At 42.3% G+C, this 26,296-nt stretch overlaps 1 protein-coding gene across 3 annotated transcripts in view; it reads left to right on the top strand.

Annotated features, from left to right (window-relative positions):
* The window catches only part of grin2da (glutamate receptor, ionotropic, N-methyl D-aspartate 2D, a), a 69,170-nt gene extending 63,004 nt beyond the window's left edge, over positions 1-6,166 (top strand). For all 3 annotated transcript variants that reach the window (XM_081705952.1, XM_035529242.2, XM_035529243.2), the window contains one exon: positions 420-6,166. In XM_081705952.1, coding sequence (XP_081562078.1) covers positions 420-3,422 — 3,003 coding nt within the window. In that variant the 3' untranslated portion in view covers positions 3,423-6,166. The remainder of the gene's footprint in view (positions 1-419) is intronic.
* Positions 6,167-26,296: the final 20,130 nt, after the last annotated feature.

Here is a 26,296-nt window from a genome sequence, read left to right as displayed (position 1 = left end):
CCCCTTAATCTCAGTATTAGAATCTCTCCTTAATCTCAGTATTAGTATCACCCATAGTATCTCCCCTTAATCTTAGTATTAATATCTCCCCTTAATCTTAGTATTAATATCTCCCCTTTAGATTTATGCTTACATTGTGCAAGAATACAAATTACCCAAAACTCTTCCCAGAAAACTAAATGTTGCATATTTTTGTGTAACATATAACTCATTGAAATGAGATCAGAAAGTCCAATTTCCAAATAAATTATCTTTATCTACCTAAAGGTTAGTTGAAGCTGCAGTGTGTGCTGTCTTGCATCAACTGTTTTTTTTTATGCTATTATTTCAAGTCTAGTATTTTCCTGTTTCTTAATTAGTGTCACTAAAGAGGACTGATAGATATCCTGCTTCAGTTTCTTTCTTGTCATCTTTTATAGGGTATGTATAGCTGCTGCAGTTTTGAAGATGAAACAGCTTCCGGAGGCCCCCAAAGCACTCTTCCACAATACCATCACGTTTCCTCTATGCCCCCTCCTCCAATGTCTCATGTGGTCACCACTTCTGTAGCCAACCCTTCCATCACTATGGCACAACAGCAACAGCAGAAACATCACCAGCAACAACAACCTGCGTACAATGCCCTGCTTCCTGGTTCTCCACCAACAGCCGGGCTTTCAGGCATGGCTCTTGGCCCTTCAAACAGCCCAATTCTTGGAGCACCCATGCCATGCTCTACATTTTTACCTCGTCCTGAGCGACGACTGGCTGTGGTGGATCGATGGACACGTCCAAAAACTGGCCCTGAAAAAGCGATTGGCATCAGCAGTGGCATCACAGATGTTACGCAATTCCCACAGGCTATGTCCCCTCACTGGGCTGCAGTTGGTGGAGGGGAGGAGGGGCTGGATGAATACAAGAGATACTATGGTCCAATCGATCCAAAAGGCCTAGGGGTCTCTGCAGATCCACAAACTGCAGGTTCTCAAACTCCAAAAGCCACACATCGAACAAAGTCCTCTGGAAACCCGAGGGTACCACCAAAAAATCAGCCTTCTGGCCACTTACCCATAAACCCAGCTTTGCCTCATCCTTCTCCACCACAGCAGTCACTCTGGAGAAGAAGCAGTCTCTCAAAGATGAAAAGCTCAGGGGGGCCCCTTTATGAAAACATCCTTCCCTTAGGGAGGAGAGGTGGGGGCAAGTATGGAGGGAGGGATGGGGGAGGCAGAAGAGGCCATCATCCTCCTCTGTTGCCTCTTCCTATACCTGTTCCCCTCTCCTCCCCCACTCAAACTCCCCCTTCACCCTCACCTTCTGTGCACTTTACATACAGCTCCTCCAGTACCTCCAGCTCCTCCTCCAGCTCCTCCTCTGTATCAGTCTCACGATCTAATTCTCCTTCTTACTCCTCCAATTCTTACTCATCATCACAGAGTTTCAGATACAGGGCTGGTACAAGAGACATGTATGAGGAGTATGACACAGATGAGCTTACAGAGGAATCTAGCCTTCTTTTAGGTAGGAGAAAAAGTCATTCACGTATGTCCTCTCGGTCCCTGCCCTGCAGTCCTCCACCTCCACCCATACCACCCCGTAAACCCCGCCAACAGAAGGGACAGATGAGAGACAGAGCTGGCAGCCAGCTGGCACAACTTCAGGATTGGTGGGCATCATGGGGTGAAAAAGAGACAGTCAAAAGAATAGGTGGGGGTGGTAGAAGCAAGGGTAAAGAAGAGAAATGGCATCACAAAGAGAGAGAAAGGGAGAGAAAGAGGAGAAAGAAGAGCCGAAAAAAAAAGAAGAGGGATGAGCGAGAGAAGGAGAGAGAGCGCAAGAGGCGTAAAGTAAAAAAGAAGAAGAAAAAAGAGGAGAAATCCAGACGAAGGGGAAAGGTTAAGCGACCTGGACTGGGGGATGGTGACACTGAGAGGAAAGAGGTATTCGAAAAAGAGATAGATCATGATTTTCTCCACTACCCCACCCCGAGGCGTAGCTCTTTCCGGAAGAAAAGTGAAAGTTCTAACCGGAGTTATGAGTGGGACATATCAAGAGATGGAGGAAGGAGGCAGAGAGATGATCAAGTGAGTGATAATGATGATGGAGGTAGAGGAAGAGAAAAACGCCACACAAGCCCTCAGTCCCATCACCATTCCAGGCCAAGGTCTAGCAGTAATCGTTGTCCTACATCAAGTAAACACTCAACATCTGTCAAATTTTGGGGTAGTGAAAACCCTAATTCTGAGTCTCCATCATCATTTCTACCCCTGCTTCCTCTTAACTATAAGAGAAGACAGTCTTTTGGGTCTGAGAGAGAGGAACATGGGAAAGGAGGTGAGAGCCGACCCCTTTTAGGAAAGAATGGACGAGGAAAGTCCTGCTCAAGAGAAGGTTTATCATTCCATAAATGGGATTCAGAAGAAGGAGAGTCAGAAGACTCAGAAGAGGAAAGGGACAGATCTGAGGAGCGAGGAAGAAAAAGAGAGAGCAGAGGGATGGAATCAGAGTCTGAAAGGGAGAGAGACAAAACTGTTGATATCTACACAGATGATGATGGTTCTTCAGGAGAATTTGGTAAGTTTGAGAGATACTGGGAGGGACATGAAGGAAGGGCCATAGGAGGCATTGGGGGTGGAGGTTGGTTTTTTGGCACCTATCCTGCTAGAGAGAGGGGGGGCAGCATAAATAGCAGGGATGACTTTTTTTTAGGTGTAGGAGTTGGAGAAAGCAGTTGGGGTTTTGGAGGGGGTTCAGGATGGGGCTCTGGAGGTTTGGGATCAAATCAGTGTCCACCACCACCTTTAACTCCCCCACCTCCACGGAGATACTGGTCTGTGGATAAATTGCCTGTAAAGACTGAAAAGAAGTCCAAGAGCAGATCCCAAGACAAGAGTCATGGCCACACTGCCTGTTTCTGCCAGTCACCCCACCACACTAAGTGGAGCCGGGTAGCCTCTCGCAGTCAAGAGGAGCTACTGCCTCACTGCCAAAGTTTCAGCAGCACCACCCGAGCCAAACGGCAGTCCAAGCTGGACCGGGCTCAAAGCCAAACGAAATCTGGAAGTCAGTCCAGCCTCAGTGTTCAGAGATCACAACATTCTGAAAGGTCCAGAGAGCCATCATCACCTCCTCAGACTGTGCCATCTTCTCTGCCACCCCCTATAGTCCCAGCTCTCCCTGCACCTCCATCATCCACTCATCCAATTCATGTTCCTCCACCCACTTCCTCCTCCTCTGTCTCATCTCCATCAGCGATTTCTTCAACACCTGGTGCGCCCCAGCCCTCCTCCATGTCCTCTTCCAGTGCCAAGCTCCAGTACCAGAGAATCCGCTCAGTCCCCCAGCCCCAAAGGTATCAATCCCCACATCGTCCCCTCAAAACCAAGAGTTTGTGCTCACGTCGAGGTTCTGCCCACTTCTCCAGTGTGGAAAGTGAGGTCTGAGGCAGATCATCAAAGGAGAGACATCAGTGAACAGTCTGGGGACAGTTCAGTTGCTTGCTCTGAAGGATAATTCATACTAGCTCAAAATGAAAGTGAAATAGGGATGCTTCATTTCTTGCACAAAGCTCTGTTGTGCTTCTTAAAGAAAGGTGGATTGGGTTGTTGCACACATTGTGGCTTTCCTTTTTTACTGCATAAGAATTGTACTGCCTTGCTAACAACCCTTATTTTTGTTAGATGGGGAATGCTAAAATGCAACTGGCTTATCTTCTCTCAGTTCTCTGGGTCAGGGGTCAAATATTATGGATGAATGTGATGTGTCTTTGAGTGTTGTGATGTTCATGGACTCATCATGAGCCATGGATTTCCAGAGGCAGAAAACATTTTACCAATCTCTGTACTGTCCATCCTCTTTCATCCACCTGTATGAGCTTTGTATTCTGACATAACTGTTGTGTGTATTTGTATCTCAAGGGATGTGTTAACTAAGAAAAGTAGCAGTTTACTTTTTGTCCCCCTAAAAACATATCCCCTACCTCTAAGACTCACATCTAGCATTCTGTATTTCTATGTCAGCGTGTTTGTATTCTGAACAACAGGGTAAGTCAGCCATGACTGATCTAATATTGGCTCATTGAAGCTGAGTGCCAAACTTAAATGGAGCTTTCACACATTCAAATCAGATTTAGATCTCATTCTCTTCCCTTGAGCAATACATAATTATGTACAATGACACATTCAATACATATGTTTTATAGTCATAAATTTATATATAATCATATAGAAGCAGTACAAATTGCAATGCAGTGCAGGTCTCCAGAGAGGAGAGCACATTTTCATACACAGGTCCAAGTGCTTCTTGCTTGCACAGCTGAAGAAGGACATCTGTCAAAAATGTCCTGTTTCTCTGTAACCTCTGTATACAACATTGCAATTTTTACTACATTTACACCTTTAACCATGGTACATTGCATTTACTCCCTGTAAGTTTCTTCATAATGTGGTTCAAGTCCAGAGTGTTGACTCATTAAAGAACAAAAGCACTGTGCTATATAACATGGGGGCACATGCAATGCTTTAACTACCTAAAGAGTCAGTGGCAGCCCTTCCCGTCTGAATGTATGTGTTGCCATTACAACACAGTGTACTGCAACCAAGAAGACACTTCGTAAGGTCATAGCTTTTGGGGGAAATGTCTTCAAGACTATATCAAGTTTTGGTTTTGGATGTCTCAAAATTGTTTAAATAGCAAAGATCACAGAGCTAGCCATATTGCAGCGCTGTACCCTCAATCAAATGTCAATGTTAGATTTAATGTATTTATTATAACTTGCATTTATTCAGACAGCGATAAGCAGGAGAGCACTGTTTACAGTTAAGCACTGTGTTTTTACATCTTTTTTTACTAACTGCTCTGCTGTTACTTTATTAGTTGATGTAATATCCACACTTGTGTAGTTTGCACAGGTCACAGCAAAAGTGAAAACTAATCAAACAGATTTCACTCAAGTTAGATATGACTGTACATTGTTAAGGGGAGATCCAGTACCTGCTTTTGGTACTTTAAGGAAAGACTATGACTAATGATCAGAACTTTTAATGATTTGCTTATACCATTAGTGCTAGCATTTGAAGTGATTGATGATTGATTGTGAATAACGTTTAGGGCGTCCGCATGTTGGCACCAGGCCTGAGTCAAATATGGATTTTAAACGTTTGTGGCAAGTTCATCATCTGTTTTTTAAAATTATTATTATTTTATCTAGCTTGAACACTTCATTAGATATTTTCTCTATCTGATATTATAACTTTAAATCAAAATATCTTAGCTGTTACCTGTTTAAATATAAGTTAAAATTGTAATTTTTTTATTTGTAATTGTTTTTCCTTCTTCACCCCCCTCCCCCAAAAAAGAAGACTGCTGGCATATTTGACCCAGTTCTAAGCACAGACCAACAGGCTGACTTTGTTTCTTTGTGTGCTTGTTACTGCATCTGAGCCATACTAAGCATACCTGTTGTACACTAAGCTTTTTAAAAAATAGTGCTAATTAATTGGAGTATATATTGTTGTCAGTGGTCTGAACAATAATGTCAAGGTACACTAAGACTGATGGCTGTGATGTACAAAACAAGGGCAGTAGATTTTCTTTTAAATCCTGAAGAAAACAGAATCAATGACATATTGCTTCACTGTCACAGATCTCTTACAAACTCATGTGGGCTTTGTTTATCTTGACATTACAATTTAGCATTGGGCAGCTTATATATACATCCTTTTATTCCAGTTTTGATTGTTGTGTAATACTTGTCTGGATTACTTTATATATGGCTGTACCTCATATATGTGTTTGTGAAGTTTTAGATAGCAATAGAAAATAGCTGTTCAGCAAGCCAGTCTAGCTGAAGACAAAAGTGTTGTTTTTATTTATATTACCAGATTTAATGATTACAATGTGCTACACATAATACCTGCAAATAATGATTTTAAATTCTCTTTTGTTCCATTTTATATTCATATCGATTAAGTAAAGATTTGGCCGTTTAGCTATTATAAAATTTTTGGGAAGATGCTTTATTCTGTGATTTTAAAAGTATATGAAATACTGAAGATGGGCAAGTTATCGTCTAGCTGACCCCACCACCAATCACTATTTAAAAATGGCCACTCTTTCACTATTTGTCTTTTTGTGTTCATAGTGTCTACTTTTTTTACTATGTGGTGGATAAGTCTGTTATCTAAATAGCAGCATATATATAAATATATTTAGAAAATTTTATATATATATATATATATATATATATATATATATATATATATATATATATATATATATATATGTTTACCTACTAAATTTATTCTCTATGAATTGATCTTTTTGTCTCTTTGTCTGTTCTCACTTGTCTCACACCCACCGATAAAAGAGACCAGTGTTCTACTGTGTTAATTAGTCAAATTGCCGGCCATCGACCTCTATGAGTTCGTCACCACTGCTGTGTCTGAAAAGTGTGTGTGTGTGTATGTGTGTCCAAATGACCGCGTCACTGTAGTAAGAGTTTGGGCCATGGTGGTGGGATTATTTTGGGAGTTTTAAAACTCCTAAGTGGATTCAGTGGACTTCTCTGTGAGTGTCCAAAGTGAGCCACGTGTGTTCAACAGAATGCTACCCTCTGTACTGCTGAGCCACAAGCTTTGCATTATGCAGTATGTCGCACATAGATGTGGCTTTGAAAGTCATATTTGCGTGTATGTGTGTGTGTGTGTGTGTGTGTGTGTGTGTGTACATGTGTGTGTGTGTGTGTGTGTGTGTGTGTGTGTGTGTGCGTGTGTGTGAATATGTGTGTATGTGGGTGCTATGTCTGTGCCAAGCTACAATGCATTTTATTAAAACACACATGCACGCACACCAATGCACGCATGCACATCCACGCATGTGTACATGCACACACCATGCTACTCTGTATGGTGACATAGCTGAGCAGAGCCAGTTCTGTTATATGCCACTCTGTGCCAGGACGGCAGGGCCACGGTGCCACTGTGTTTGGGTCCTTGTGCCATACTCTGCACTGCAGGGGAGTCACATGGAGGCCACACGCTGGGCCACTCCATCATGAGAGAATAAACTATACTGTGCTGCGAGCAGAACAGAATAAAAGTTTTAATATGAAAACTGGCTGCTGTGTTTTTGTCCCTCTTTGGTTATGTATTTGTGTGTGAGCATGAGAGAGAGAGATGTGAATACCCAGCAGGTTTTATTGTATTTTATAGCTCAGTGGTTTATGAAATCATTTCTATGCCATTATGTAGTGAGGTGAATTATAAAATCTAATATTGTGCTGCAGATAAAACCTATCTTACATCCCAATTACTACTAAAACAAAGACTTTTAAAATGCAGAACATTACAGGTTAGAACCACTTTTAAAGTCATAGAGACTTCGCATTTCTGCAGTATTAACTGTGTTTAGTCAGGATTCCCAACAGAGCAGTAAAACTGCTCAGTAATTAATTCTACCTGCAGGCTATCTGCTGGCATGAGCTAATTAGAAAAGTCAGGTAGTTGGACCAAAATCCTGGGAAGGATATGGTGTATGGTATATGTTGTGAAGATCTATCCATCTCTAGTCCACTGCCTTAAAGGAACAAACCCAGAACATAGTTCCATCAATCCACATTCAAACTACCACAATACCCCACCTCCGGACCTGCTGCTGAACACTGCACACTGAACACTGGACACTGGACCTGCTGCTGAACACTGCCTCCAGACCTCTCAGACCCGCCACCGCTGAACACCGTGTCACCGGACCCGCCGGTTCCTGTTCCTGGAGTGGAACAGGGCACTCCACAAGTCTCCTTGCCTCGTGCCAGGCCTGTCCCCGTAGTTGCTCCTCAACACTCCCCTGTGCCCCAATAGCTGCTACAGGTGTGCCTTCCAAGATGTTTAGGACTCCTTTGGCCACACCTCGCAGCAAGCCAGTGACCCTTAAGACCTCTCTGTCGGCCTCCCAGACCCCTACGGTTCCTGTGTCCACACCATAGTCTTGCTCTACCTCCTCTGCCCCTTGAGGCTGCTGCAACAGCCCCCCTTACTACTCCAGAATCTGCTTCTAATGTTTCCTCAGTTCCTGTTTTGCCTGCTCCTGTTCCCGGTTTCGTCTGTGTTCCGGTCCATACATTCATGCCTGTTTGTGTTACCTAGTGAAACCTGTTACCCTGCCTTGTGGCATTTTGTGTTCCCTTGCCTGTCCCAGTACATGTATCCATGCCAATTGTGTATTTTGTTCGTGTCTGTTGTGCTGAATATACTTACATCTATCCTTGCTGCTGTTCCTGTCCCTGTTCCCACAACTGTGCCCACTACCAGCGTATCTCCTCTCCTTTCCTCTCCTGTTTCAGCCGTGTTGCCGGTCCGACTCCCTTTCCCCATCCTACTTCCATCCCTCAATATACCCTGACTCCTGCACCTGTCCAGAGTTTGGCATCGTATCCCATATATGCCCCTGGTCCTGCCATGGTCCCTGTCTGTAGTCCTGCTCCTAGCTCGGCTTCCACTTTGTTTGCTGTTTGATATTTTTTTGACACACTTTACTCACACTACATCCCATCCTTAAGTAATGCAACTTACTTACACATGTAGTTTGGGACAGTTTCACTAAAACCTGAAATGTTATATTGTGTTACTGATTATTCAAACAAGGAAGAATGAAGAATCCTATGAAGAGCAAAGCACATTTATACACATGCACATTTATACATAACATATTGATACACCAACACATTTCATACAAGGGGCAAATAAATTATTTCAAAATAAAAAATATATATAAATTAATTTAAATAGAAACAGATAGGGGTACTTCGAATGTATAACCAAGTTAAACAGAAATAAATAATAAAAAGGTATCAAAGTCAAGTAAATACTGGGTGATGAAAGAGAGAAGATTGCAATGCAGTAATGTCTCTGAGAGCTACAAGCATTGTTGGAAAACTAATTGAACACTTTTCAGCTTCAATCTGAATATGTGCAAAGTTAGCACTTTTCAGTTTCTCTAACAGAACTTCTGTAACAGAGTTTTTGTATCTAAGAGCTGTGTAAAAGTCCTCCTTGCCTATGCTTAGTGCTTATCTTAGGCATTATTAACTGAAGTTCTTAGTGAGTTCAGAGTCCTGTTCAAATTATATTGCTTGAGCGCATCAGGTAGATTACATACATTGGCCCTAAACAATTTAGCCATTTATAGGTGAGTACTAGTACTCTGAAGACAATTCTGTAATATACTGGGAACCAAAGTAAGAATGTGATAATTGGGGTGATGTGTTTTATTCTTTTAATTCTAGTGAGAACTTTGGCAGTATTTTGAGACAAATATAATTGTTTTTTAGGACCCCTACTTTGCTAGAGTCTACTAGAAATAAATGGATGTGTGGATGAGTTTCTCAAGACATTGACAAGAAGACAGAGCCCTTGTAGATGGACTAGGTAGAGAGGGCAAGGGTCAGTTCAGGCCATTGACCAGTGTTTTCCTTTATACCTGGGTTGACTGGGTTCTTAATCTGGATTCTTAATTAAGTGGAACTGCTTTGTGAGCATCCACAGTGCTTGGTACAGCTCAGCAGGTGTGCTGTGTATATTTTTGTGTGTTTGTGTGCACTGAAATGTACTACAAGGTGTGTGTGAGAATCCTGAGAGAATAACTGTGAGAGTATGAGATTGTGTGTGTTAGATTGTCTGACCCAAAGGGAAAACAAGCAAATGTCAGTGAGATTCCGAGAAGCAAGTTTACTGCCATATCTAAGAGAAGAGTGAGATAAAGGTAATGAGTGATGTTTATATGCTGAAGAGCACAAGGGAAAAGAAAGTATGGCTTACCTTGGCCAAACAGGCATAGCGCAAAATGCATCAAAGATAATGTCATTTATTGAAGTACATTTTTAAAAAGTGTTTAAGGGACCACACTATAACCTGTAATTTTTTAATGATACAGGCTGTTGTATTTTGATCCTTAATTGTTTCTAGTGTAATCAAATGAACTGCAGTATCTGCCCTTAATCTGGGTTTATACTGGAGTAACCACAACAGAGAGATGTGTGGTAGATGCAGACATGGTGATACTTGGTCCAATTGTGATTTTTCTGCCCTATTGATTCTCACCAATCTAGTGTGGAAATTAAATGTTAGAGTTCAGAAATTTCTTCAAGACAAAGAAGAGGCAGGTTTATAAAAGTCAGAGAAAGTGAGAGGCATGTGGCTTCAGAATAGACAGTACAGGGTGATAAAAACTAAACTAATTAATTTAAAAGTAAGATTGCCACACTACTGTTCTTGATCAGCTAATCACATCCTCACATAAGTTCCATCTCAATGGCTTTCATCACATGCTGGTCTTGTCACTTTGCATGTTGAATTACAATCTTGTAGGATCAGAATGCTTATTGCCTTCCTTTAGCAGATGAGACATGGAGTGAAAGAGTCATTGTTTGCATAATACAGAGGATGCAATCCATAGCAAATAGAAGAGGTTTGTTCACACATTTAATGATTTGACTAATATTAAATGTTGATTGTATTTCTACATCTTATCCTAGTAATTTGTGTTAAGGACTTCTGATGTCTTCTGTGTGTTCTTCTTGAGCCACAAGAGGGCAGCATTACTTGTTTTTCCCTTGATACAGAATTTCCATAAAGAGGCCTTCCACACCACAGCCCATAAATCATAATAGTGACCTTTTACACCAACACATTTTAACACTATGTTTTCAGTATCAATTGCCAATAAATGAAAAATACTGCCTGCCTTGCTTTACCTACAAAATCATTGTAGACATTTTTACTTATTAAAGGTTACTTGACATGATCGGGTTATAACAGTGGTCTGGTAGCTGATATATTGTGAGCATACAGCTGTCTGTAAACCAGTACTGTGTTGCCAAGTCAGAATTCAGTATAAAGGTTAATGGAAATAAGTGGTACAGTCCATAAGTAATCGGATACAAATACAATTTAGTGTTATTTTTCACTATATTCCAGATTTTTGCATTCTGTACAAGCAAGAACTAAAAACACCTGCATTATCGGACTGCTGGTGTTGTAGTACTCTTTCTGCATCACAATTTCTGCATTCTTTACTGTGTGTGTGTGTGTGTGTGTGTGTGTGTGTGTGTGTGTGTGTGTGTTTGTGTGTGTGTGTGTGTGTGTGTGTGTGTGTGTGTGTGTGTGTGTGTGTGTGTGTGTGTGTGTGTGTGTGTGTGTGTGTGTGGTACACTACTAGCACATACCCACACATACATGCACTCACTCACGCATGCACACAGAGACGCAAAGGTGCACACACACACACACACACACACACACACACACACACACACACACACACACACATACACACAAAATGGAAGAGTCCAGCAGATGGATTCTGAGGTTCTGTGTAAGCTGACAGAAGGCAAAGGACCCTACAGGGAGTTCACATATAAACATTTTAAATGAATCTATAAATACAAATTTTTGTGAATATACCTTATGCATTTAAGTTAAACTGCAGTTTAGGAACCACTGGAATTCTGCTCATGTGACCAGCCACAAATGTGAACATGAGTCCTGGTGTTATCTGTGTCCTGGTGTTTAGTGTGTCAGGTGTCTAGTGTGTCCTGATGTTTTGTGTGTCTGGAGTTTTGTGTGTCTCCCTGCTGTATTGAGCAATGTTTTGATTTGTGACCCAGTTTGGAGCTTCAATGTGCTCAACCTTGGCACACTGGAAATGTATGTGTGTGTGTTTGTGTGTGTGTGTGTGTGTTTGTTAGTAGCCTCTGTCCAGCATTGCTACATCTGTCACTGAAATCTCTGGACAGCCATGTTTCTAGGGCTGGATGTTTCAAAGTGTATGAGTGTTTGTGCATGTGTTTCAGTGTGTGTCTCAGTGTGTGTGTTTCAGTATGTGGAGGTTTATCTGTGTCTCAGTGTGTGGAGGTTTATCTGTGTCTCAGTGTGTGGAGGTTTATCTGAGTCAGTATTAGGAGTTTTATCTGTGTCTCAGTATGTGGAGGTTTATCTGGGTCTCAGTGTGTGGCAGTTTATAGGTGTCTCAGTGTGTGGCAGTTTAACTGTGTCAGTCTGTGGAGGTTTAACTGTGTCTCTGTGTGGAAGTTTATCTGTGTCTCAGGTTGTGGAGGTTTATATGTGTCTCAGTGTGTGTGTCTCAGTGTGTGGAGGCTTGTCTGTGTCTCAGTGTGTAGTGATTTATATGTGTCAATATGTGGAGGTTTATCTGTGTCTCAGTGTGTGGTGGTTTATATGTGTCAGTATGTGGAGGTTTATCTGTGTCTCGGTGTGTGGAGGTTTATCTGGGTCTCAGTGTGTGTGTCTCAGTGTGTGGAGGTTTATCTGTGTCTCAGTGTGTGGCAGTTTATAGGTGTCTCAGTGTGTGGCAGTTTAACTGTGTCAGTCTGTGGAGGTTTAACTGTGTCTCTGTGTGGAAGTTTATCTGTGTCTCAGGTTGTGGAGGTTTATATGTGTCTCAGTGTGTGTGTCTCAGTGTGTGGAGGTTTGTCTGTGTCTCAGTGTGTAGTGGTTTATATGTGTCAGGATGTGGAGGTTTATCTGTGTCTCGGTGTGTGGAGGTTTAACTGGGTCTCAGTGTGTGGAGGTTTATCTGTGTCTCAGTGTGTGGTGGTTTATATGTGTCAGTATGTGGAGGTTTATCTGTGTGTCAATGTGTGGAGGTTTATCTGTGTCTCGGTGTGTGGCAGTTTATATGTGTATCAGTGTGTGGTGGTTTAACTGTGTCAGTCTGTGGAGCTTTAACTGTGTCTCCGTGTGTGGAGGTTTATCTGTGTCTCAGTCTGGGCAGGTTTATCTGTGTCTCAGTGTGTGTGTCTCAGTGTGTGGAGGTTTTTCTGTGTCTCAGTCTGGGAGGTTTAGCTGTGTCTCAATGCGTGTGTCTCAGTGTGTGGAGGTTTATCTGTGCTAGTCTGTGGAGGTTTTTCTGTGTCTCAATCTGGGAGGTTTATGTGTGTCTCAGTGTGTGGAGGTTTATCTGTGCTAGTCTGTGGAGGTTTATCTGTGTCTCAGTCTGTGCAGGTTTATCTGTGTCTCAGTGTGTGTGTCTCAGTCTGTGGAGGTTTATCTGTGTGTCAGTATGTGGATTTTTATATGTGTCAGTATGTGGAGGTTTATCTGTGTCTCAGTGTGTGGAGGTTTAACTGTGTCTCAGTGTGTGGTGGTTTATATGTGTTAGTATGTGGAGGTTTATCTGTGTCTCGGTGTGTGGAGGTTTAACTGGGTCTCAGTGTGTGGAGGTTTATCTGTGTGTCAATGTGTGGAGGTTTATCTGTGTCTCGGTGTGTGGCAGTTTATATGTGTATCAGTGTGTGGTGGTTTAACTGTGTCAGTCTGTGGAGCTTTAACTGTGTCTCCGTGTGTGGAGGTTTATCTGTGTCTCAGTCTGGGCAGGTTTATCTGTGTCTCAGTGTGTGTGTCTCAGTGTGTGGAGGTTTTTCTGTGTCTCAGTCTGGGAGGTTTAGCTGTGTCTCAATGCGTGTGTCTCAGTGTGTGGAGGTTTATCTGTGCTAGTCTGTGGAGGTTTTTCTGTGTCTCAATCTGGGAGGTTTATGTGTGTCTCAGTGTGTGGAGGTTTATCTGTGCTAGTCTGTGGAGGTTTATCTGTGTCTCAGTCTGTGCAGGTTTATCTGTGTCTCAGTGTGTGTGTCTCAGTCTGTGGAGGTTTATCTGTGTGTCAGTATGTGGATTTTTATATGTGTCAGTATGTGGAGGTTTATCTGTGTCTCAGTGTGTGGAGGTTTAACTGTGTCTCAGTGTGTGGTGGTTTATATGTGTTAGTATGTGGAGGTTTATCTGTGTCTCGGTGTGTGGAGGTTTAACTGGGTCTCAGTGTGTGGAGGTTTATCTGTGTGTCAATGTGTGGAGGTTTATCTGTGTCTCGGTGTGTGGCAGTTTATATGTGTCAGCATGTAGAGGTTTATCTGTGTCTCAGTCTGGGCAGGTTTATCTGTGTCTCAGTTTGTGTGTCTCAGTTTGTGGAGGTTTATGTGTGTCTCAGTCTGTGGAGGTTTATCTGTCCTCAGTATGTGCAGGTTTAACTGTGTCTCAGTGTGTGTGTCTCAGTGTGTGGAGGTTTTTCTGTGTCTCAGTCTGGGAGGTTTATTTGTGTCTCAGTGCGTGTGTCTCAGTGTGTGGAAGTTTATCTGTGCTAGTCTGTGGAGGTTTATCTGTGTCTCAGTCTGTGCAGGTTTATCTGTGTCTCACTGTGTGGCGGTTTATATGTGTATCAGTGTGTGGTGGTTTAACTGTGTCAGTCTGTGGAGCTTTAACTGTGTCTCCGTGTGTGGAGGTTTATCTGTGTCTCAGTGTGTGTGTCTCAGTCTGTGGAGGTTTATATGTGTCAGTCTGTGCAGGTTTATCTATCTCAGTATGTGGAGGTTTATCTGTGCTAGTCTGTGGAGGTTTATCTGTCTCAGTATGTGCAGGTTTATCTGCGTCTCAGTGTGTGGAGGTTTATCTGTGTCTCAGTGTGTGTGTCTCAGTGTGTGGAGGTTTTTCTGTGTCAGTGTGTGGAGGTTTATCTGTGTCTCAGTGTGTGGAGGTTTAACTGTGTCTCAGTCTGTGCAGGTTTATCTATCTCAGTATTTGGAGGTTTAACTGTGTCTCAGTGTGTGTGGGTTTATCTGTCTCACTGTGTGTCTCAGTGTGTGGAGGTTTATCTGTGACTCAGTGTGTGGAGGTTTATATGTGTCAGTATGTGGAGGTTTATCTGTCTCAGTGTGTGGAGGTTCATATGTGACAGTCTGTGCAGGTTTATCTATCTTAGTATGTGGAGGATTATCTGTGCTAGTCTGTGGAGGTTTATCTGTCTCAGTATGTGCAGGTTTATCTGCGTCTCAGTGTGTGTCTCAGTGTGTGGAGGTTTATCTGTGTCTCAGTGTGTGGAGGTTTATCTGTGTCTCAGTGTGTGGAGGTTTATCTGTGTCTCATTCTGTGCAGGTTTATCTATCTCAGTATGTGGAGGTTTATCTGTGCCAATCTGTGCAGGTCTTTCTGTGTATCAGTGTGTGTAACTCAGTGTGTGGAGGTTTATCTGTGTCTCAGAGTGTGGCGGTTTATATGTGTCTCAGTGTGTGGCAGTTTAACTGTGTCAGTCTGTGGAGGTTTAACTGTGTATCAGTGTATAAAGGTTTATCTGTTACTCAGTGTATGGAAATTTATCTGTGTCTCAGTGTGTGTGTGTCTCAGTGTGTGGAGGTTTATCTGTGTCTCGGTGTGTGGCAGTTTATATTTGTCAGTATGAGGAGGTTCATCTGTGTCAGTCTCCGGAGGTTTATCTGTGTCTCAGTGTGTGGAGGTTTATATTTGTCAGTCTGTGCAGGTTTATCTATCTCAGTATGTGGAGGTTTATCTGTGCTAGTCTGGGGAGGTTTATCTGTCTCAGTATGTGCAGCTTTATCTGCATCTCAGTGTGTGTCTCAGTGTGTGGCGGTATATATGTGTCTCAGTGTGTGGCAGTTTATATGTGTCAGTATGTGGAGGTTCATCTCTGTCAGTCTCAGGAGGTTTATCTGTGTCTTAGTGTGTGGAGGTTTATATGTGTCAGTCTGTGCAGGTTTATCTATCTCAGTATGTGGAGGTTTATCTGTGCTAGTCTGTGGAGGTTTATCTGTGTCTCAGTGTGTGGAGGTTTATCTGCGTCTCAGTGTGTGTCTCAGTGTGTGGAGGTTTATCTGTGTCTCAGTGTGTGGAGGTTTATCTGTGTTAGTATGTGGAGGTTTATCTGTGTCTCAGTGTGTAGAGGTTCATATGTGTCAGTCTGTGCAGGTTTATCTATCTCAGTATGTGGAGGATTATCTGTGCTAGTCTGTGGAGGTTTATCTGTCTCAGTATGTGCAGGTTTATCTGCGTCTCAGTGTGTGTCTCAGTGTGTGGAGGTTTATCTGTGTCTCAGTGTGTGGAGGTTTATCTGTGTTAGTATGTGGAGGTTTATCTGTGTCTCAGTGTGTGGAGGGTTATCTGTGTCTCAGTGTGTGGAGGTTTAACTGTGTCTCAGTGTGTGGCGGTTTATATGTGTCTCAGTGTGTCTGTCTCAGTGTGTGGAGGTTTATCTGTGTCTCAGTGTGTGGTCGTTTAACTGCGTCAGTTTGCAGGTTAACTGTGTCTCAGTGTGTGGAGATTTATCTGTGTCTCGGTGTGTGGCAGTTTATATTTGTCAGTATGAGGAGGTTCATCTGTGTCAGTCTCCGGAGGTTTATCTGTGTCTCAGTGTGTGGAGGTTTATATGTGTCAGTCTGTGCAGGTTTATCTATCTCAGTATGTGGAGGTTTATCTGTGCTAGTCTGTGGAGGTTTATCTGTGTCTCAGTGTGTAGAGGTTCATATGTGTCAGTCTGTGCAGGTTTATCTATCTCAGTATGTGGAGGATTATCTGTGCTAGTCTGTGGAGGTTTATCTGTCTCAGTATGTGCAGGTTTATCTGCGTCTCAGTGTGTGTCTCAGTGTGTGGAGGTTTATCTGTGTCTCAGTGTGTGGAGGTTTATCTGTGTTAGTATGTGGAGGTTTATCTGTGTCTCAGTGTGTGGAGGTTTAACTGTGTCTCAGTGTGTGGAGGTTTATATGTGTCTCAGTGTGTCTGTCTCAGTGTGTGGAGGTTTATCTGTGTCTCAGTGTGTCTGTCTCAGTGTGTGGAGGTTTATCTGTGTCTCAGTGTGTGGAGGTTTATCTGTGTCTCATTCTGTGCAGGTTTATCTATCTCAGTATGTGGAGGTTTATCTGTGCCAATCTGTGCAGGTCTTTCTGTGTATCAGTGTGTGTAACTCAGTGTGTGGAGGTTTATCTGTGTCTCAGAGTGTGGCGGTTTATATGTGTCTCAGTGTGTGGCAGTTTAACTGTGTCAGTCTGTGGAGGTTTAACTGTGTATCAGTGTATAAAGGTTTATCTGTTACTCAGTGTATGGAAATTTATCTGTGTCTCAGTGTGTGTGTGTCTCAGTGTGTGGAGGTTTATCTGTGTCTCGGTGTGTGGCAGTTTATATTTGTCAGTATGAGGAGGTTCATCTGTGTCAGTCTCCGGAGGTTTATCTGTGTCTCAGTGTGTGGAGGTTTATATTTGTCAGTCTGTGCAGGTTTATCTATCTCAGTATGTGGAGGTTTATCTGTGCTAGTCTGGGGAGGTTTATCTGTCTCAGTATGTGCAGGTTTATCTGCGTCTCAGTGTGTGTCTCAGTGTGTGGCGGTATATATGTGTATCAGTGTGTGGAGCTTTAACTGTGTCTCCGTGTGTGGAGGTTTATCTGTGTCTCAGTGTGTGTGTCTCAGTCTGTGGAGGTTTATATGTGTCAGTCTGTGCAGGTTTATCTATCTCAGTATGTGGAGGTTTATCTGTACTAGTCTGTGGAGGTTTATCTGTCTCAGTATGTGCAGGTTTATCTGCGTCTCAGTGTGTGGAGGTTTATCTGTGTCTCAGTGTGTGTGTCTCAGTGTGTGGAGGTTTTTCTGTGTCTCAGTGTGTGGAGGTTTATCTGTGTATCAGTGTGTGGAGGTTTAACTGTGTCTCAGTCTGTGCAGGTTTATCTATCTCAGTATTTGGAGGTTTAACTGTGTCTCAGTGTGTGTGGGTTTATCTGTCTCACTGTGTGTCTCACTGTGTGGAGGTTTATCTGTGACTCAGTGTGTGGAGGTTTATATGTGTCAGTATGTGGAGGTTTATCTGTCTCAGTGTGTGGAGGTTCATATGTGACAGTCTGTGCAGGTTTATCTATCTCAGTATGTGGAGGATTATCTGTGCTAGTCTGTGGAGGTTTATCTGTCTCAGTATGTGCAGGTTTATCTGCGTCTCAGTGTGTGTCTCAGTGTGTGGAGGTTTATCTGTGTCTCAGTGTGTGGTGGTTTATCTGTGTCTCAGTGTGTGGAGGTTTATCTGTGTCTCATTCTGTGCAGGTTTATCTATCTCAGTATGTGGAGGTTTATCTGTGCCAATCTGTGCAGGTCTTTCTGTGTATCAGTGTGTGTAACTCAGTGTGTGGAGGTTTATCTGTGTCTCAGTGTTTGGCGGTTTATATGTGTCTCAGTGTGTGGCAGTTTAACTGTGTCAGTCTGTGGAGGTTTAACTGTGTATCAGTGTATAGAGGTTTATCTGTTACTCAGTGTATGGAAATTTATCTGTGTCTCAGTGTGTGTGTGTCTCAGTGTGTGGAGGTTTATCTGTGTCTCGGTGTGTGGCAGTTTATATTTGTCAGTATGAGGAGGTTCATCTGTGTCAGTCTCCGGAGGTTTATCTGTGTCTCAGTGTGTGGAGGTTTATATGTGTCAGTCTGTGCAGGTTTATCTATCTCAGTATGTGGAGGTTTATCTGTGCTAGTCTGTGGAGGTTTATCTGTGTCTCAGTGTGTAGAGGTTCATATGTGTCAGTCTGTGCAGGTTTATCTATCTCAGTATGTGGAGGATTATCTGTGCTAGTCTGTGGAGGTTTATCTGTCTCAGTATGTGCAGGTTTATCTGCGTCTCAGTGTGTGTCTCAGTGTGTGGAGGTTTATCTGTGTCTCAGTGTGTGGAGGTTTATCTGTGTTAGTATGTGGAGGTTTATCTGTGTCTCAGTGTGTGGAGGGTTATCTGTGTCTCAGTGTGTGGAGGTTTAACTGTGTCTCAGTGTGTGGAGGTTTATATGTGTCTCAGTGTGTCTGTCTCAGTGTGTGGAGGTTTATCTGTGTCTCAGTGTGTCTGTCTCAGTGTGTGGAGGTTTATCTGTGTCTCAGTGTGTGGTCATTTAACTGTGTCAGTCTGCAGGTTAACTGTGTCTCAGTGTGTGGAGATTTATCTGTGTCTCAGTGTGTGGAGGTTTATCTGTGTCTCAGTGTGTGGTTGTTTATATGTGTCAGTATGTGGAGATTTATCTGTGTCTCAGTGTGTGGAGGTTTATCTGTGTCTCAGTGTGTGGAGGTTTATCTGTGTCTCAGTCTGTGCAGGTTTATCTATCTCAGTATGTGGAGTTTTATCTGTGCCAGTCTGTGCAGGTTTATCTGTGTCTCAGTGTGTGGAGGTTTATCTGTATCTCAGTCTGTGCAGGTTTATCTATCTCAGTATGTGGAGTTTTATCTGTGCCAGTCTGTGCAGGTTTATCTGTGTCTCAGTGTGTGGCGGTTGATTTGTGTCTCAGTGTCTGTGGGTTTATCTGTATCTCAGTGTGTGTGTCTCAGTGTGTGGAGGTTTATCTGTGTCTCACTGTGTTGTGATTTAAATGTGTCAGTGTGTGGTGGTTTATATGTGTCAGTATGTGGAGGTTTATCTGTGTCTCAGTATTTGGCGGTTTACCTGGGTCTCAGTGTGTGTGTCTCAGTGTGTGGAGGTTTATCTATGTCTCAGTGTGTCGCAGTTTATATGTGTCTCAGTGTGTGGCAGTTTAACTGTGTCAGTCTGTGGAGGTTTATCTGTGTTTCAGTGTGTGGTGATTTATATGTGTCAGTATGTGGAGGTTTATCTGTGTCTCAGTATTTGGCGCTTTACCTGGGTCTCAGTGTGTGTGTCTCAGTGTGTGGAGGTTTATCTATGTCTCAGTGTGTGGCAGTTTATATGTGTCTCAGTGTGTGGCAGTTCAATTGTGTCAGTCTGTGGAGGTTTATCTGTGTCAGTCTGTGGAAGTTTATCAAGTGTCTCCATCTGTGGAGGTTTACCTGTGCCAGTCAGTGGACATTTATAAAGGGTATGCATCTGTGGAGGTTTATCTATGTCTCAGTGTGTGGCAGTTTATATGTGTCTCAGTGTGTGGCAGTTTAATTGTGTCAGTCTGTGGAGGTTTATCTGTGTCTCAGTGTGTGGTGATCTATATGTGTCAGTATGTGGAGGTTTATCTGTGTCTCAGTGTGTGGTGGTTTATATGTGTCAGTATGTGGAGGTTTATCTGTGTCTCAGTGTGTGGTGATTTATATGTGTCAGTATGTGGAGGTTTATCTTTCTCTTAGTATGTGGAGGTTTGTCTGTGTCAGTCTGTGGAGGTTTGTTTGTGTCAGACTGTGGAGGTTTAACTGTCTCAGTCTGTGAAGGTTTATTTGTGTCAGTCTGCGGAGGTTTATCTGTCAGACTGGAGGTTTATCTATGTCAGTCTGTGGAGGTTTATCTGTGTCAGTGTGTGGAGGTTTATCTGTGTCTCATTCTGTGCAGGTTTATCTATCTCAGTATGTGGAGGTTTATCTGTGCCAATCTGTGCAGGTCTTTCTGTGTATCAGTGTGTGTAACTCAGTGTGTGGAGGTTTATCTGTGTCTCAGTGTTTGGCGGTTTATATGTGTCTCAGTGTGTGGCAGTTTAACTGTGTCAGTCTGTGGAGGTTTAACTGTGTATCAGTGTATAGAGGTTTATCTGTTACTCAGTGTATGGAAATTTATCTGTGTCTCAGTGTGTGTGTGTCTCAGTGTGTGGAGGTTTATCTGTGTCTCGGTGTGTGGCAGTTTATATTTGTCAGTATGAGGAGGTTCATCTGTGTCAGTCTCCGGAGGTTTATCTGTGTCTCAGTGTGTGGAGGTTTATATGTGTCAGTCTGTGCAGGTTTATCTATCTCAGTATGTGGAGGTTTATCTGTGCTAGTCTGTGGAGGTTTATCTGTGTCTCAGTGTGTAGAGGTTCATATGTGTCAGTCTGTGCAGGTTTATCTATCTCAGTATGTGGAGGATTATCTGTGCTAGTCTGTGGAGGTTTATCTGTCTCAGTATGTGCAGGTTTATCTGCGTCTCAGTGTGTGTCTCAGTGTGTGGAGGTTTATCTGTGTCTCAGTGTGTGGAGGTTTATCTGTGTTAGTATGTGGAGGTTTATCTGTGTCTCAGTGTGTGGAGGGTTATCTGTGTCTCAGTGTGTGGAGGTTTAACTGTGTCTCAGTGTGTGGAGGTTTATATGTGTCTCAGTGTGTCTGTCTCAGTGTGTGGAGGTTTATCTGTGTCTCAGTGTGTCTGTCTCAGTGTGTGGAGGTTTATCTGTGTCTCAGTGTGTGGTCATTTAACTGTGTCAGTCTGCAGGTTAACTGTGTCTCAGTGTGTGGAGATTTATCTGTGTCTCAGTGTGTGGAGGTTTATCTGTGTCTCAGTGTGTGGTTGTTTATATGTGTCAGTATGTGGAGATTTATCTGTGTCTCAGTGTGTGGAGGTTTATCTGTGTCTCAGTGTGTGGAGGTTTATCTGTGTCTCAGTCTGTGCAGGTTTATCTATCTCAGTATGTGGAGTTTTATCTGTGCCAGTCTGTGCAGGTTTATCTGTGTCTCAGTGTGTGGAGGTTTATCTGTATCTCAGTCTGTGCAGGTTTATCTATCTCAGTATGTGGAGTTTTATCTGTGCCAGTCTGTGCAGGTTTATCTGTGTCTCAGTGTGCGGCGGTTGATTTGTGTCTCAGTGTCTGTGGGTTTATCTGTATCTCAGTGTGTGTGTCTCAGTGTGTGGAGGTTTATCTGTGTCTCACTGTGTTGTGATTTAAATGTGTCAGTGTGTGGTGGTTTATATGTGTCAGTATGTGGAGGTTTATCTGTGTCTCAGTATTTGGCGGTTTACCTGGGTCTCAGTGTGTGTGTCTCAGTGTGTGGAGGTTTATCTATGTCTCAGTGTGTCGCAGTTTATATGTGTCTCAGTGTGTGGCAGTTTAACTGTGTCAGTCTGTGGAGGTTTATCTGTGTTTCAGTGTGTGGTGATTTATATGTGTCAGTATGTGGAGGTTTATCTGTGTCTCAGTATTTGGCGCTTTACCTGGGTCTCAGTGTGTGTGTCTCAGTGTGTGGAGGTTTATCTATGTCTCAGTGTGTGGCAGTTTATATGTGTCTCAGTGTGTGGCAGTTCAATTGTGTCAGTCTGTGGAGGTTTATCTGTGTCAGTCTGTGGAAGTTTATCAAGTGTCTCCATCTGTGGAGGTTTACCTGTGCCAGTCAGTGGACATTTATAAAGGGTATGCATCTGTGGAGGTTTATCTATGTCTCAGTGTGTGGCAGTTTATATGTGTCTCAGTGTGTGGCAGTTTAATTGTGTCAGTCTGTGGAGGTTTATCTGTGTCTCAGTGTGTGGTGATCTATATGTGTCAGTATGTGGAGGTTTATCTGTGTCTCAGTGTGTGGTGGTTTATATGTGTCAGTATGTGGAGGTTTATCTGTGTCTCAGTGTGTGGTGATTTATATGTGTCAGTATGTGGAGGTTTATCTTTCTCTTAGTATGTGGAGGTTTGTCTGTGTCAGTCTGTGGAGGTTTGTTTGTGTCAGACTGTGGAGGTTTAACTGTCTCAGTCTGTGAAGGTTTATTTGTGTCAGTCTGCGGAGGTTTATCTGTCAGACTGGAGGTTTATCTATGTCAGTCTGTGGAGGTTTATCTGTGTCAGTGTGTGGAGGTTTAACTGTGTCTCAGTGTGTGGAGGTTTATCTGTGTCTCAGTGTGTGGTGATTTGTATGTGTCAGTGTCATGGTTTATATGTGTCAGCATGTGGAGGTTTATCTGTGTCTCAGTGTGTGGAGGTTTATCTGTATCTCAGTCTGTGCAGGTTTATCTGTCTCAGTATGTGTAGTTTTATCTGTGCCAGTCTGTGCAGGTTTATCTGTGTCTCAGTGTGTGGAGGTTTATCTCTGTCTAAGCGTGTTGTCGTTTAACTGTGTCAGTCTGGAGGTTTATCTGTGTCTCAGTGTGTGGCGGTTTATCTGTGTCTCAGTGTGTGGTTGTTTAACTGTATCAGTCTGTGGAGGTTTAACTGTGTCTCAGTGTGTGTGGGTTTATCTGTCTCAGTGTGTGGACGTTTATCTGTGTCTCACTGTGTGGTGATTTAAATGTGTCAGTGTGTGGTGGTTTATATGTGTCAGTATGTGGAGGTTTATCTGTGTCTCAGTATTTGGCGGTTTACCTGGGTCTCAGTGTGTGTGTCTCAGTATGTGGAGGTTTATCTGTGTCTCAGTGTGTGGTGGTTTATATGTGTCAATATGTGGAGGTTTATCTGTGTCTCAGTGTGTGGTGGCTTATATGTGTCAGTATGTGGAGGTTTATCTGTCTCTTAGTATGTGGAGGTTTGTCTGTGTCAGTCTGAGGAGGTTTGTTTGTTTCAGACTGTGGAGGTTTAACTGTCTCAGTCTGTGAAGGTTTATCTGTGTCAGTCTGCGGAAGTTTATCTGTCAGACTGGAGGTTTATCTATGTCAGTCTGTGGAGGTTTATCTGTGTCAGTGTGTGGAGGTTTAACTGTGTCTCAGTGTGTGGAGGTTTATCTTTGTCTCAGTGTGTGGTGATTTGTATGTGTCAGTGTCATGGTTTATATGTGTCAGTATGTGGAGGTTTATCTGTGTCTCAGTGTGAGGAGGTTTAACTGTGTCTCAGTATGCGGAGGTTTATTTGTGCCAGACTGTGGAGGTTTACCTGTGTCTCAGTCTTTGGAGGTTTATCTGTGTCAGACTGGAAATTTATCTATGTCAGTCTGTGGAGGTTCATCTGTGTCAGTCTGTAGAGGTTTATCTGTGACAGTCTGTGGAGGTTTGCCTTTGTCAGACTGGACGTTTATCTATGTCGGTCTTTAGAGGTTTATCTATGTCTTAATATGTGGAGGTTTATCTGTGTTAGTCTGTGGAGGTTGGTCTGTGTCAGACTGTGGATGTTTATTTGTGTCTCAGTCAGTGGAGGTTTAACTGTCTCAGTTTATGGAGGTTTATCTGTGTCAGTATTTGGAGGTTTATCTGTGTCTCAGTCTCTGAAGGTTTATATATGTCAGTCTGTAGAGGTTTATCTGTGTCTTAGGATGTGGAGGTTTATCTGTGTCTCAGTCTGTGGAGCTTTATCTTTCTCAGTCTGTGGAGGTTTATCTGTCAGACTGAAAGTTTATCTTTCTCAGTCTGTGGAGATTTGTTTGTCTCAGACTGTGGAGGTTTAACTGTCTCAGTCTGTGGAAGTTTATCAAGTGTCTCCATCTGTGGAGGTTTACCTGTGCCAGTCAGTGGACATTTATAAAGGGTATGCTATCAAGTGGTTCTTGTGTGCACTTTCACTAATTAATTTTTCTTTAGGAGACAAGACTGAATACATTCTCATAGCCCTAAGCTAAGGACTAAAAATTTTCAGTGTTATCTTTTAAATTTGTCACTTTTAAAAAATTTGTTAAGTATTTGTGAGCATACAAGTCTCTCTCTCTCTGTGTGTATGTGTGTATGTGTGTCCGCATGCGGGCTGAGTGTTGCAGTTGTGTGAAGCAAATTTTGATAGTGAAAAACTCTGCAGGTAATAAGACAGTCACCATATTCAAGATAGCATATGGTTGTTATAGTTCATATGGTTGTTATAATTCATATGGTTATGTTATAATTCATATGGTTATATTAAAATTAATATGGCTATGTTATAGTTCTGCTATGAAGTTTTAATGAATGTTGCTAACCCTTTCAGTGTTTTCAGTTTCATACTGTGTCATCCTATGTTTCTCCCAACCTCTCCATTTTTCATTATATCATCACATCTTTCACTTTCTCTCTCACAGTCAAAAGATGCTGAGCAGTTTTTACTGCAGTAGGGTTTTCTCTTTTCAGTCATCCTCTGCCTCTATTGTTCTATGCCCACCCCACCTCTCTTTAAATCATACTTGAAAAATATTCTCCTGCACAGATTCCACACGGGTATGCATGACAGCGTTTAGCTAACCCTTGCACTCACTGTTGTAATTCCATTATGTTAAACACATCACCGTGGCTTCCTTTTATGACCCTCCCACTCTGTATGCAATCTCTTCCTCCCTCCCCCAGATGTTCTGATTCCCTTGTTCCCACCACACTCTCCATTTTTCTGCTGAACACATAGTTCCTCTTCCCTAAATATCGACCCTACAACTCTCATTAATGTGTGCAGTTATTACACATTAAACATGCAGTGAGTCAGTCTGGGAAACACTGGCACTGAGGAAATATATTAATATGTATAATACATATGGAAATATATTGATGTAAATATTTAAATATTTATTTCACACCACGTCATATGAAACATAATCCTAAATTGGGTATTAGGTTTGTCCTTGTGTTCTGTTTGTACTATTCTGTAGTATTTTTATTTAACATGCATTGAGTTTCCTTATTAGGGATCTATAAATAGACAGAGAAAAAAGAGGGGCAAGGGAGAGGGAGAAATCGTATGCAGATGGAAGGAGGAAAAGCAAAGAAGATGGACGACTGAAAATCTAGTCCTCCTTTTCTTGTGTGGCCTGCTTTGGACTAAAGGGGGCCGATATACTGAGTAACGCATACACCTCAAGAACAAACACATTATTCACACACGTAGAGTATGCATAAGCAAAAGGGCATTAAATACACACACTGTGTAGGTCTCATTTATCAGCTTCAACTGATCCTTGTAGGCAGAGACCTTTTGATGGTGGTGGTCTGCCAGCACATAATTCTTTTGTTTCAAAACTCCCTTTGTGGCACTTCTCAGGAATTTCAAACTCAAGTATTTTTCTATGGCTTACTGGGAAAGTCTCAGGTAGCCTTTCTGCTATTCCACTGAGTCCATTTTGCCCCATTTACCCATTTGGTAAAAAAGCGAATTTTCTTCTTTACCATACTACAGTAACCAATACAAAATGGTCCCAAAGACAAGGTTAATCTAAAGTTTGTGAACATTTAAAGACAGGTCTTAATCTAAGGTGTGTCAACATGTAAAGACAGGGCTTAATCTAAGGGGATGAACAAGTAAAGGGACCACAGGGCATAAACCAGATTATTATTAAAGATCTGTACACATTCACTGAACTGCAAAAGATTTGACAGGCTTCACTATCTGCATTGACTGTTATATTAAACATATGATATATTATACATCACACAGGCATTCTCAAATCACCCCAAGAATCAGACATAATATTAACATTTCAGGGATTGCTTAGGGATTGAAGTGTTTGTACAGACATCATAAATACATAGATTTGCACATAACATAAATACATATATTCAATGTGAGTTAGATAATGAAGATAGGTCCTAAGAAGTTCAAATACATTGTCATGATTAGGTGACAGATGACAAGTGGGTTAAAAACTCACATGTATTAAAACTTAAAAGTGAACATGTGTAAAAGTGAAAATTCAGCAACCACCTATGTCACATTATATGAAACATATACACAAGCTCTGATAGAGAATCGCAACAAGAATCAGAAATGTGTGATAATCTATTATTCTATCCAGAATTTCTAAACTTTGGGAGCATTTGGCTGGTAAAATGTGGAGTAAAGGAGTTGCATGTAAATGTAAGAGCTTTATTTAGTCCATTTGTGGCTAATGTATTGGGGTGTCCTCTCACTATGATATTCAACTCCTTTCCTATATATATATAGCAAGATCAGCTGAATGGGAATAACAAGATCAGAGCTATCAACACCTATGCCCTGCCATCAGATACC

Source organism: Electrophorus electricus, chromosome 2, assembly GCF_041902795.1.
Source record: "Electrophorus electricus isolate QZ-2024a chromosome 2, ASM4190279v1, whole genome shotgun sequence".
Taxonomy (NCBI): domain Eukaryota; kingdom Metazoa; phylum Chordata; class Actinopteri; order Gymnotiformes; family Gymnotidae; genus Electrophorus; species Electrophorus electricus.
This window is presented reverse-complemented; position numbering and strand designations above follow the sequence as displayed.